Source organism: Ptychodera flava, chromosome 3, assembly GCF_041260155.1.
Source record: "Ptychodera flava strain L36383 chromosome 3, AS_Pfla_20210202, whole genome shotgun sequence".
In the NCBI taxonomy this organism is placed as follows: domain Eukaryota; kingdom Metazoa; phylum Hemichordata; class Enteropneusta; family Ptychoderidae; genus Ptychodera; species Ptychodera flava.
Window position 1 is genome coordinate 33304726 of NC_091930.1, and position 13132 is coordinate 33317857.

At 39.1% G+C, this 13132-nt stretch overlaps 1 protein-coding gene across 1 annotated transcript; it reads left to right on the top strand.

Moving 5' to 3' along the window:
• The first annotated feature begins 16 nt into the window (after positions 1–16).
• On the top strand, positions 17–6771 carry LOC139129861 (small ribosomal subunit protein eS19-like). The gene is given in 6 exon segments (XM_070695542.1): positions 17–156; positions 2277–2350; positions 2719–2780; positions 2783–2818; positions 5297–5535; positions 6588–6771. Coding segments are annotated over 5 exon segments (441 nt in total). The 5' UTR covers positions 17–156; the 3' UTR covers positions 6618–6771.
• Positions 6772–13132: the final 6361 nt, after the last annotated feature.

Consider the following 13132-nt stretch of genomic DNA (forward strand, 5'->3'; position numbering starts at 1 on the left):
AATTTCCCGAAATTATCGTGAATGGTGACAAATTTGCCAATTTTTTTAACGACTCCAGCAGGTTCAAATAAAACCACGCGAGATTTCGCGTGAACACGTCCCCAAAGTTAAGCCAATGAAACCCGGCTAGTGTCCTCTTTGGCCCTGTGTATCAAAGTGAGTATGTGCGCCTGTGTTATGCTCTTGCTCTACAGCGAATTATCACACGCATGAAAAGTCAATCAGCGTAAAATCGAGTTCTTTCTATCCTTCGGTATTCAGTAATTTCTTTGAAATTAAAACATTTATTCAATTTGTCTCTGGACTTGGGAGCTGTTGATTTCTTTACCGGTACCCACGTTTCCTGAACCGTGTGTTTTCAAGATGGCAGCCCCCATCATGTTTGAAAAGCCAACTGTGCGCACGTCATTGTCAGAGCGGTAATGTCAAAATGCTAACGATCGATCTGGCATAAAGGCATATATTTAGAATGTAGACCGAGTGGTTGCTGTGTAGGCCAAAAAGTAGATTTATCGCCGCTTGCACAATTGGCACCAAATGTGATTTTGTGGTTCCCCTCAGGTTGGCTGTTGTGGACAGCCCATCACGTTTCACCAAGCTTGAACTCCACACTAAACAAATGTTTTGTGTGTGGTACTCACATTTGTCTTAGCTGCCTCAATGCAGAAATCATAGTTATAATCCGGAAAAAGGCTTAGTGGAATCAGGTTGACGACGTGAATGTGCAAACAGTCCGTGACCATTTTATGACAATGAAAGCACATTGCCCAATATCGTGACCATGTTTTCAAACACAACAACCTCGCAAGTACTAGGAAAAGACACTCCTACAAAGGCTTCTGTACATGTATAAGCCGAAGATGTCCTTGTGAATTACTCGTCCCTTTGTTGGCAAGTTTTCCCCAAACTCATGCACAGCATCATTTATACTCCAGTTGCTTGAATGGCTTCTAGTCACTTCGACCCGTCAGAACTGGTCACCTCAACTCAACCATCCCAATCACCTCAACCCCCTCATACCTTTTCTTCTGTTTTGAGGAGACAAACTTTTATAATTATCTCTAAAGCAGTTTTATTCGATGCTCATAGCACTTCGAAGGGCTAGTGTGGAAGCTTGTAAAACACGGAACGCAACATGTACGAAAACCTGTATGGCCTTGAGTTGGCAGGTGAATGGTATTGGCGTAGATGGCATATTGTCACCACATACACACAGGCGCTAGGCCATGATGCCTGTATTTTGCGTATCAAAACGGCTGAATTATTGTTTCAAAGCAAATAGATTTTCTCACATAAACATCACCAATGCTACCAGGCAAGTTGCATGATATATTTACTGTAAAATGTGGTCATGTGCCAGAACAAGTATGAGTGACAAGGTCGAAGTGACCACAGGCTGCACAACCAGCAGTAAGGGGGTGTGCGTTACTGGTTTGCATTACTGGGTCGAAACGGATGGGTTGAGGTGACCTGCTCCCGCCTGAACTCCGTATTTCATAAGCCATGGTCACTGCAGTTCCAGGACCACAGCCCATTCAACCCTATAAGGTTCTCATTAGTTTGCATGTACAGTTTAAGGGAAAATATGTGTTTGAAATATTGATAGGAGTCAACATACTGGCAAGTTTTATCACATTATCTAGTAGTGCAAACGCAGCTAACTGTTGGCGGGGTAGCGTGCGTCACTATGCGGGTCATCAAAAGGTCAACTCCGCCCCGGATAGCTGCGGGCCAACTGGCAGCAAAAATGGTTCTATTACGACGACCCAACTTGTGTCTGCACTTTGAATGGCGAAATACACAAAAGTGAGTGTAATTCAATAAAATGACCTATACCTGCCTGAACTCTGATTATTGCTAAACTCCTTTTATGAACAAAATCTCTGGTTAGTTTACGTAATTCGGCTGATTTTCCAAGGAGTACTCAAGATTTTCACTCTGACCGGCCGTCACGCTATTCACGTTTGAACGCGCGACGTCCTTATTAGCATAGCAATAGAAGTCAAAGTATGCTGCTGGAGTGAAAATCCTGAGTACTCGAGTCTCCTTGGAAATCAGCCAAATTATGTAAATGAACCAGAGTTTTGTTCTATCCATGGCGGGGTTGACCTTTTGATGACCCGCATAGCGACACACGCTACCCTGCCAACAGATAGCTGTGTTTGCACAGCTACACATTATTATGCTTTTTACAGTGTCACAGAGCCTTCAGCTTCACTGGTGGGATGTACACTACACTATGTTTATTTAAGTAATTTCTCTTTTGATTTTCATAGATGCCGGGTGTGACGGTTGAAGACGTGGAACAGAATGAATTTGTAAAGGCTTTTGCTGCCTTTCTCAAAAGTGAGTAATGAATCAGATAAGTTTTGTACCCAACAAATATCGTGTTCATTGACTTCTCAATATGGAACTGAGCAAACACTGTGGATCTTCAATATGTTATATGAAGCTTTGTCACATTTTGATTCCAAATACTCTATTAACAACCTCAAACTTTGTTTCCAAAGAATATTTGAACCAAAACTAGTGTTTCATTGATATTTTAGCTTGTCTTGGAGCTTGTCTGTTCATACTGGACTCCAAGCTATCAAACCTTGAAATGCATGGGTGCCATAGAATTTGGAAGTACACTCTTTCATGGACTAATGACATGAGCTACATACATTATTGCCATGAATTTCTTTAATTTCTTTTCTCCTTATTCTTCACTCTCAGATCAGGCAAACTTAAAGTTCCAGAATGGGTTGACATCGTTAAGCTTGGCAAACATAAGGAACTAGCCCATACGATCCAGACTGGTATTACGTCAGAGCAGGTAATGTCACATACAGTGTCTCCTACAGGCAGTGTGCCCGCTAAGCCAATTTGACGCGTCATGACGCAGAGCAAATCCGCCTGACGCACTGAAATTACAAGTAATCTGACGCGTCACTGACGCAGCTGTAAAAAGCCTGTCAATGACTAGAAATGCTCAGCAGATTCATAATTTTCACAGATAACATGTTTCCTTGTAGTTTTTGGGTGAAAAAGTAGCTGAATATGTCATTTCTATAAGTCTCTGCATGATACTACGTGCCGATTGTACACTTGTGTTGCCGATCGATCGATGGGGAAGGAGGCAGCCATTGTTGTTTTCATTTTCTCACTGACTCACACGAGAATACAGGAGTCAAGAAAGACACACTGCCATAGAGGGCGCTACACTTACAACTGCTGACTTTTATTTATAACCATTTTCATGCATGCGGTGACGCACACCAAGTCAAGTTTCTTCAATTTGACTCAAAAAAAAATTTTTTTCGCCTCCCCTAAGAGGGCACACTGCCTATAGTGAGGTTGTGTACGAGGCACCAGGATTTATGTCCAAATTCATGGCATAGCAGAGTTTGAACATAAATCCCGGTGTATTGTCGACAATACCAATCCATAAAGTGTATGAGAACAAAGTCATGGTATCATGCGCTAAAATATTAAATAAGGTAGTTCGCACCTCAAAACTGGTAGACTTAAACTTTTGCTCGTACTTTCTTCAAGCAAACTTTCAACCAATCTCTTTCACAATCAAGGGTATAAATCAGGGGTCACGGTGCAACTTGTGGTTCAAGAGAAAAAGTAACCTAATATTTACCGATATGTGAAATTCAAAATGGCTCTTATCCCTGTGTTATCTTGATGAAGGTCAATTTTCATAAAACTAAAACTGGTGAATACTTTATTTACTCCATAAGCTTCAAAATGAACCCCACAAAGCAGTAGGCCAAAAGAATGTTGTAAACGTTTTAGTCCAAATATCTGTACTCAAGGCACATGCTATAGTAATACCACCTTTTAAGGTAATATGCGCCTCCAAAGTGAAAGACTTACACTTTTGATCAAACTTTCCTGAATGAGACTTTCGACCAGTCTCTTACCAAATCAAGAGTAAAAATCAGGGGTCACCATACAAACTTTGGTACTGAAGAGACAAATTGCCTAAGATTTACCAATATTTGAAAATTCAAAATGGCTGCTATCCCTGTGTTAACTCTATGAGTAAAAATGTAAATTTCAATTTTCAAAAACACTGAGACAGTGAAAACTTCGCTTACACCAAGAGCTTCATAATGAGCCCCCTTAAGTGGTAGGTCAGAAGAAAATTGATAAAATTTGAAGGCCCAAATTTCTGTACCCGAGGTGCGTTCTACCTGTAAGTTGAAAGTAAGGAAACAACTCCACAATACAATATTTTTATAATGTCTTGTCATAAAAGTTTTTGAGCAATCTTGTGTGACTGTAATCCAGTGTGGTAGGTAAGAATATAGAATGAAAATTCCGCCAAGGTAGTGAAGATCATTAGACTTATTTGGCGTCAATTCAGTATTACTTCATGTGATCAATTTACTGTGTGACTTAAACCCCCGTGTGGATTTAATCCAAAAAGCTAGCAACATATTTATACAATGACTGTAATTCCAAGAGAAGACAAAAGACAGGAACGCCTCATAATCTTCTTAAAGGGACAAAGTCGGCTTTTTATTTACTATTTATATTGTTTGACATGTCGAAAGATACCGTATAAATGGGAGACCATGCGTGTATTCGACCCGGTTTTATATACGATACTTGAAACCACCGCAAAAATATATTAATGGTCATGACCATTAATTCATTTTCGCGATGGTTTCATTTAATTTGTCGAAAACTGGGGTCGAATACACGCATGGTCACCCATTCATTATCTTTCAACATATCAAAGCATATAAATAGTATCTCATATCAAACAAAATTCATGAAAAAATGGCCAACTTTGTCCCTTTAACACCTCAGTTAATCCCGATCCCAGGCCTTTTCGAACCAGGGTTTAAGCTTTTGTGAGTGTTAACCCTTTCACCACCATGGTTTGTCCCAAATCCATTGGTTTCTATGGTAAAGTTGGACCTGTATAAAGGGAACTGGGGGTGAAAGGGTTTTAAAGGTAGGGACTCGATCCCAGGGATCCAGTTTGTTCCAGTCTGTAAGAGGATTATGAAGGTGTCATAGCCTTTTGTTTTCCATTGAAATTGTAATGTAGTAAGTAAATTTCCTGGCAAGACAATCTGACACCTGACCCATTCTTTTAAGTGTAACTATGTACTTATGAGTCAAGCATCCACATTTAGACTTCCCCACACAGTTTGAATGGATTAGCCAACAAATTTGAGTGAAACTTCAGAGTAATATAACTAAAGCTAGAATCAAAAAGTTAAAAGATGTAAGTTTTTTTTTGTGAAAGTTGTTTATTTACTTCCATGCTATACTCTTTTCCACGTCACAGCATCACTATGTAGGCACCTTTACTTCAGAGGAGGAGTAGGCGTCGGCGCGGTCATGAAAATCTACGGAGGCCGGAAACGAAACGGCACCTGCCCCAGCCACTTCTGCAAAGGCTCATCGTCAGTGGCCAGGAAAGTTCTACAGTCGCTTGAAGGAATGAAACTCGTAGAAAAAGACGGCAACGGTGGCAGAAGGCTAACCAGTCAGGGACAGCGGGATTTGGATCGTATTGCGGGACAGGTGGGATTTTTTTTGCACTGGACCATTTATGTGGAATCATGTATGCTAAGAAGTGTTTGTAATCACAGTGTTTTCCACGAAAAAAAAAGGTGGCTAATTTACATAAGTATACTTTACATCTTGTTTTGTCGTGAAATTGTGTTCTTTTGTTTGTTATTAACATATGAATAGATTGGTGGCAAAACAGGGGTGGTCCATCGCTCAAAATCCCTGTGTGAAGAGAACCCCAAGTTATAAAGCCAACTATTGAGGAGTATACTGTACACATAGAACACTACATGTCATCGTGGACTGTGTAATGTCCTAATTGACAAGTGAATTCTAGTCCACACTATAATTCAGTTGTCAACAATTCTATTTCACATCACACTCATATAGACTGTGCTGATAAGTTTAAGACACTTTCAACATGATTCCAGGAGCAGAAAAGGAAAAAGCATCTGACAAACAGAGCAAAACTACCAGACTATAAACCAAATCTTTCAGCTTATAGAGCCCCAAGTCAGATATTTCTTTCCCACATCAGTCCTGCCGTGCCAAGTTATATTTCTCCAAAAAACTGCCGAAATTGCAAAAGTTCAACCTTAACCCATCCTTACATGGCATTGAAAAATCTGAAAATAGTAATGGGCAGTGTGATGTGTTCATAAATTACATCAAGTTTAGATGAATTAATGTTGGTGTTCTGAATGAGTTATGTGCTTCTGGAGATTTTTAAGCAGGACACACATATAAGATATCACTGTATAGATTTCCCACTTAAGCATTTTTAGATGCTCTCTGTTTGCTATATACCATGTGCATATTTCAAAACATATCCAAAGTCTTGATCAGGTTTTTCCACAAGGGGATTTTAGCGGTGGGCCATCCCTTTCCTTTTGGAGCAATCTATTCACATATTAATAACTATAAAAAAGAAAATATTTTCAGAAAAGAATATGCAAGTTATGCATCGTTATGTAAATTGCCTGGTCCTCTGTCTTCCAATTACGGAATTTTCCATGATGAACTGTCAGTCTAAAAGGAAACTTTCTTTTCTTCTGCTTACACAGGTGTATGCAAAATTTCACCCAAGGCAGTAACCGTGTGTGAACAGTTCTTGGAATTTCTCAAGATGAGAAGAATGAATCTTCAACTCCACCATCATGAGTTGATATGGCATTGTTATTGTAATGTAATGACTATAGTCATTAGCCAATAAAAAAATGTGAAAAAAAAGTCATTGTAATTCTGTTAATTATTGTCTTTTCAAGTAAAGTATGGTAGGCTACTAAAAGAAAAAAATTGTTTGTCGTCCTTGGAGTTTTGAAAAACCTACCAGCCAGCCAGGGGAAAAAACAGACAAAAAACACAAGTGTATTAACATAGGCTTGTATTTTATTTGGTTTCGTGCTTGGGGAAAATAATATTTTTATTTGAAAAGTTTTAACATTTGTTTGTTTTTTACCTTCTCGTGTCTATTTATAGACAGAGAAGGTATTAGAGTTGAAAAACCAGTATGCTGGTGTCAACTACTTCCGTCTGTCAAGATCCGTTGACGTCATGCCATTGTGATGGGTCATATCATAAACTGGTGGGGGTGTTCATGGTTCAGGTGCAGGAGAACGATTTTGAGCTGTGACAAAAATCAAAAGGGACTTAGCGGCATAGCCACAGTGTTAAGCCTTTCTCCAAGGTTCTTTATAGTTGACTACGATCTATTACAGACTACTGAGCTGACGTTAGGGGTACTCACTTTGTGTTTGCTCACTCTGTGTGCGCTAGTGTTTGGTACTGAGTTGCGTGGATATCCCCTCATGGCCTCACGTGATATGGGCCTGTTGCATAATCTGCAGATGATCATATGCCTCTGAGTCTGAAAACGGTCATTGTGTAAGCCTGTCGGCATTTTCCTTGCATTTTTTTCATTAAATTTTGCAAAATATCGGCGAGTACCTCAATATTTCAAGATAAACTCTTTCTTCCCAATCGTTTCCTGGAGTTTCAGAGTCATATGAACGAAAATGAGTGAAAGTTTTAGACAGGAAAATCGGGCGTCGGCCATGTTCAATGTTTACAGTACAATTAGAAGTTTATGTGGAGGAAATAACTAACAAACACTGTTCATGATGCCCGCCCTCTAGAGGCAGACTTCCTATATGAAGTACCACATTTGATGCTTGTGGAAAGCTTGACCACACAAAGGAGCATTTTAACTTTTAGAAAATGACAAATTGAATAAGAAGCTAATCTGAAAATGTCAAAGTACTGAGGAAAAAATGCGCAAATATTCAAAATAAACAGGTTAACTGACTGGTCAGCTATAAAAAACAATGAAAATGTTTATGATCAAAAGTTTTTGAGATGCGCACATTTTAACAAATACAGAAATTATTAACATTATAAATATAAGACCAAACTATTTTTTCAGGGATGGGACAGGTTGGAAATGAGGGGTGAGAGACAAAGGCACTCCTATTGCTGCATGTGGATGCAGCCACACCATTTCATTTACAGCATACTTATTCACTGTGTTGTGTTCAAGTTCCATATTGTACTGACTGTCATACAAGGATAACATAAGCAAATCAAATCAAATTAGAAAAGGATCAATGCTGTTGTGTGGATTTTGCTGAACATGGCTGATTTTAATATTTCGCCCTATATATTTGGTATCCAGCAAAGGCATATTTTGATGTAAAGTCAAAATTAACACTACATTGCGGACAATATATGTTACCGTTTCTGCATGAACTTTTCTTTTTTAAATTATAGTATAGTAGTACTTTGAACAGATTAACAATTATCGTGATGTCAACCCATAATTTTACATCACAAAGACTGTAATTCTGCCAATTTTTTTTATTTTTCAGTCATTTTATAAATTTTGCACTGAACAAGATGATTGAACAAATTGCAATGTGTGAATTTGTAAACTCAAAGAATAAAAATCCTTTGGTCACAGATTTAATTATTTTTTGAAAAGAAATTTACTCTTAAACACTTTTAGCATATATTCTTTACACGGTCATGTATTTCAAGGAAAATATGCCTATTAAAAACAGTAATTTCTTCACTTTCAATTTTTTTTCAATACTATGACAATTATCAGCCATGAGGTTTTACAAACACAAGACCAGATAAGCGTTTTTCATCATTTCCACAGGACTCTTTGGAAAATCCATTAAAAACAGTTAAAAGTAACTTAAAATGATCACTTGGTATACATTTAATTTACAGATGCCAGGTTGTGTATTTCACATGCACTCAGGTCAGTAGGGAAGTGCGTCATTACTATTTTGGACTGTTAATTCTTATTTCTGAATTATTTAACTTTTTTCCACATTGAACTATCTTTAGGCAGTTTATACTGTAGCTTAGAATTTTTTTGATTGATGTATTAATCATCTTTTGGGTTCTTTGGGTCCATATCCCACCTCATGCCCCTACATCATCAACTATTTACCAACAACTCCATGCCAACAACCAATTACCTGACCTGGCCACACATTAGAGAAGGTACAGCGTCATTGACGGTATTTTCTAATTTTCTCTGAAAACCTACCAGCACGTGGATGACAAACAAAGAATTTTATTTAAAGCACCTTATATCTGTTTGTGTGGTATGTGCAGAGGTTCTGGTTGTTAGTGTTCAGCCACTCTCAACAGATCATAGCTACGTACTCGAAACCAAAGTTTACTCAAACTTGTTTACTACCTACTAAAATGTCATGCAATTTTCATGTGCATACACTAAGCACAACTGCAACATCACTGAGTACGCTCTGATCCCAGAATATTAATACATAGCACTTTAATTACACACAATTTCTAGAAAGTCTTGAATTAATCTTTAGTTCAGAAATCTCTCTGAAGGTGCGTAATACCAGGCTGAAAATGACTCTTTTTTTTCAACCAGAACCGGAAGATCACCTTACACTGTTTTGATCCATAATAAAGACAGAAACTCCAACTATTTCTGTCTATGTAACTCTATGTGATTCTGGTCAGTTTTAGCTACTAATGGTACCACATATGTAAAATGCTTTACAAAGGTGTGTCTCCAGTGCCTGCAAATCATGATGATTGACACACTCAGTCTCTGGAAAAAAGGAAATTTATGTAGGGCACTACCAGTTTTGGTCTAATGTAAAGAAATTCATGAATCAACTGAAAGACCTACAATGTTCATAACACTGTCCGTAGTGTTCTGTCAGTTCTGTAGAAACCAACCGGTGATCCAGATTGGCTTCTGTTGGAACAACATTTGAAAAGATCCATCTCATACAGGGAACTTCTGCTGCTCGCTCTTCTATGAATATTGGACTGATCTTGATATCGCTATCAATCACTGTAACACTTGCACCTGTATCGGAGATCAAGATGTAATATTTAAGATTTATACCAGTACACCTTGAAAGCGCAAAGTGGTAAAACAGGTGATCTCACCAAACAGTTTTACTTTGAGAAAAGAAACGTTACTCTGCCCTTCGAATTGGCCCCGTGAACAGATAACTGCCTAAGTGAGATAGTGTTCCGAACGTGGCACCTATCTCGTGCACAGAGCATTTTCTATGTCAGTCGTGTGGCGGCGCTGTCCGTACAGCGCGTAAGCATAAAAATGCCGTTCGTACTCGTACACTGTCAAGTGGAGGGTCCGGGGCCACGCCCAGTATTAAAAGTGGAAGGGCCAACGTATGGTCCCCCTTTTCGTGTTGGCATATTCATATTTTTGCCGTCTTTTCCATACAAAACACTGCATCTTTCATATTACCGCTTCAGAAGGATGTGCTGTCATAAATGTCGTTCTCAACACATATTTTAGGTATACCCATATACCTTGTCATCTGCAACAAATATTGCACAGTTTATGCGTGTACGGATAAATACTCATGAACCTCAGACTTACATAGATGTAGCATTATAAATTTATGCCAGCTAGCTTCATTTGGTAGCAGATATACTGGTAAAAAGTTAGACCCCCCCCCCCGGGGGTCACTTGGCTTTTACTGGCTAGTCAAGTATGTGCGCCAACGTGTTCACCCCACGATCTAGGCAACAGCCTACCACTAACGCGACAGTCTGATAGGGTTTACTACGACATTTTGTTCTTTTTTAAATATTTATACGCCCACAGACTTTGAGCAAGTCCAGTTAAAGGTCGCAAATATCGGAGTATGTACAGGGGCAGCCAATGAAGTTGTAGGTGCAAAACGATCTTCGTAATGCGATATCTTGGCAGGTGAGCAAAGTTTCTTGACATGTTACTGTGGCATTGTGTTAAATCTGAGATCTTGACAGTTGTATATTTTACTTATCACACGCCATTAGCTTTGCGATAAAAGTGGTTCCCAACAAAGAGAAAAGTCAAAATTAAAACGACCGTGTGTATTGTCACTGGAACCGTACTATAAACAGCAGCTTCGAGAATTGGGCTTTTCGGGTCGAGAACAGATTTGAATAGACGTAAATGGACCAAAACGTTTAAGCCGAAAAATTCAGAACCCTGAAAAATTGAATTTGACAGTAAAGTTTTAGTCATACCAAACAGACTAAAAGATGCAACAAATAAGATGAGTGTCCTCAACTCGTGACAGTAAATCGCTGCAGTTAATGATCCTTTGAATAAAATATTGTTTCTAGCTTTGAGACAACGTCCATGTATTTTGTTGATATCTCTTTTTTAGAAATAACGCGAATACAGCTTCGAACTCCGAGTCGTTTTCTCACCGAATCGAACATTTGCACGACACATGCCTCAAATTAACCAAACATTTGCTTTGTGCACTGAGTATATCATGCACGTTAAAGAAAATGGAAAATACGGTAAATTTCTCTAAGACTGGCCCCCAGTCGCCTAGCTTCTCTCGGCGGCAGAGTTGCTCTCTCGGTCAAAAGTCGTTCACCCCCCGATCTAAGCACCAGCCTACATCACCTTGCATGACAGTCTGCCGAAGTTCATTCTTTCAGCTTCTTCTGTTTTTGATACATGTGATCACAGACTTGGAGCAAGTCTAGGAAAGTATATAAATTTATGTTACTTTAACATACATTAAAAACAATAATAGTACGATTCATGTACGTATATTACAACTAGATGTAGCTTCAATGCCGTTCCGTGCCCCTGCCCTGCAACAATTAAAATACTCCGGGATAAAATCGGACATCACTCGTGCCCCAGAGAGGGACACTCCCAGTATTTTCGTTTGCGGGTGTCGCCCAGTTTGAAAACATCTACCCATGTGTATTCGGAAATATAGCACCCACTGTTAGGGATTTTCTTGAATTATTAAGGAATGTTTTACCATTATTCATAATTCTATTGCATGTGAAGGTTCCCTATCTTCAGGCACACGTGGAACTTGTTCAGTGCTTATATCAACGGAAGCAGAGGCGCATAGAAATATGCATGGCCGTGGCCACTCCCTGAATCGTTCAAGATTGACCGAGTTCGAAGTCAGGCTTGTGAAAATGTAGGTTGCATGTGTTTGCAATAAATTGAAATTCTACCCCATGCCACCAAGCATTGCATCCGTTTACAAAAAATATCTGTGGACAAAAACATCTCACAGCTGAGTCTGACCAAGCATTAGTTCCGTTATCTGCTACTGGTTTTCCTCGACATGTATTCTTGTGGCGGCATTATAATGTAATGTTTATATTGTAAATATGTAAATAAATAGGAAGCCCGTGAAGAAATACACGTATATGTAACGACACGTTGTGGATGCACAACTTGAATCTCACGGAACGGGCGAAATTTTTGTCGCAAGAACCTCTCGGTGAACAGAGTTGTTGCTGTGTTTGACTGTATATGGCCCAGACAATTACGGCCGTTCAGACTTTATGGGATAGGCCTACACATTTGGTGGGATATTTTGCGGGGGATGCACTCACCCTCGATTTGGAGAAACAGCTATGGAGAGTTCGAACAACAATCCACAAATTTTGTCAATTTTTTTCGTTACAATTGCACCGGGAGTGTAAAATGTCGAACTTTTGGCGAAAACCATAACAAACACGATTGGAACCAATTTGGGATAATTGGATTTTCATATTTTGCAAATTTCTCAAAAGTGTGAGGTGCCATATATAGCTGAATGGTGCAATATCGCAAATTACTCACAAAAACAAGTGTGTAATATAAAAAGAAAAGCAGATGAGATAACATTTGTAGATTAAATCGACATTACTTCACCATCCAATTATCCCAAATTATCGTGTTAACGAGTCAAAACTCGACATTTTCCACAAAAAGATAGCAGTAAAGGTGGATACACCACTGAATCATTCAGCCAACAAAATGGTTTGCCGTCAAGAGCAGGACAGAACTTTGCATATGAAGCCAGCCACGAACGGACTCATTCTGCTGTGAGCACAACCGCTCTTCCTTTGTTGGCAGAGTCCCAACGTGAAATAATTTGTGAGTAATCAATCTCCACTGAACTGCCAACCACACACGTCAATATATGACAGTGCCAACCACAAGTGACAGAGGGGCTCGTACTTTACGAGGGCGTGATTCAGGGAAATTGTTTTCCGATGACGTAAGGCCACTTTGTCATTCATGACACCTGATACTAGTAGTGGTTAAGTGAAGAAAACTATTAATACAAAC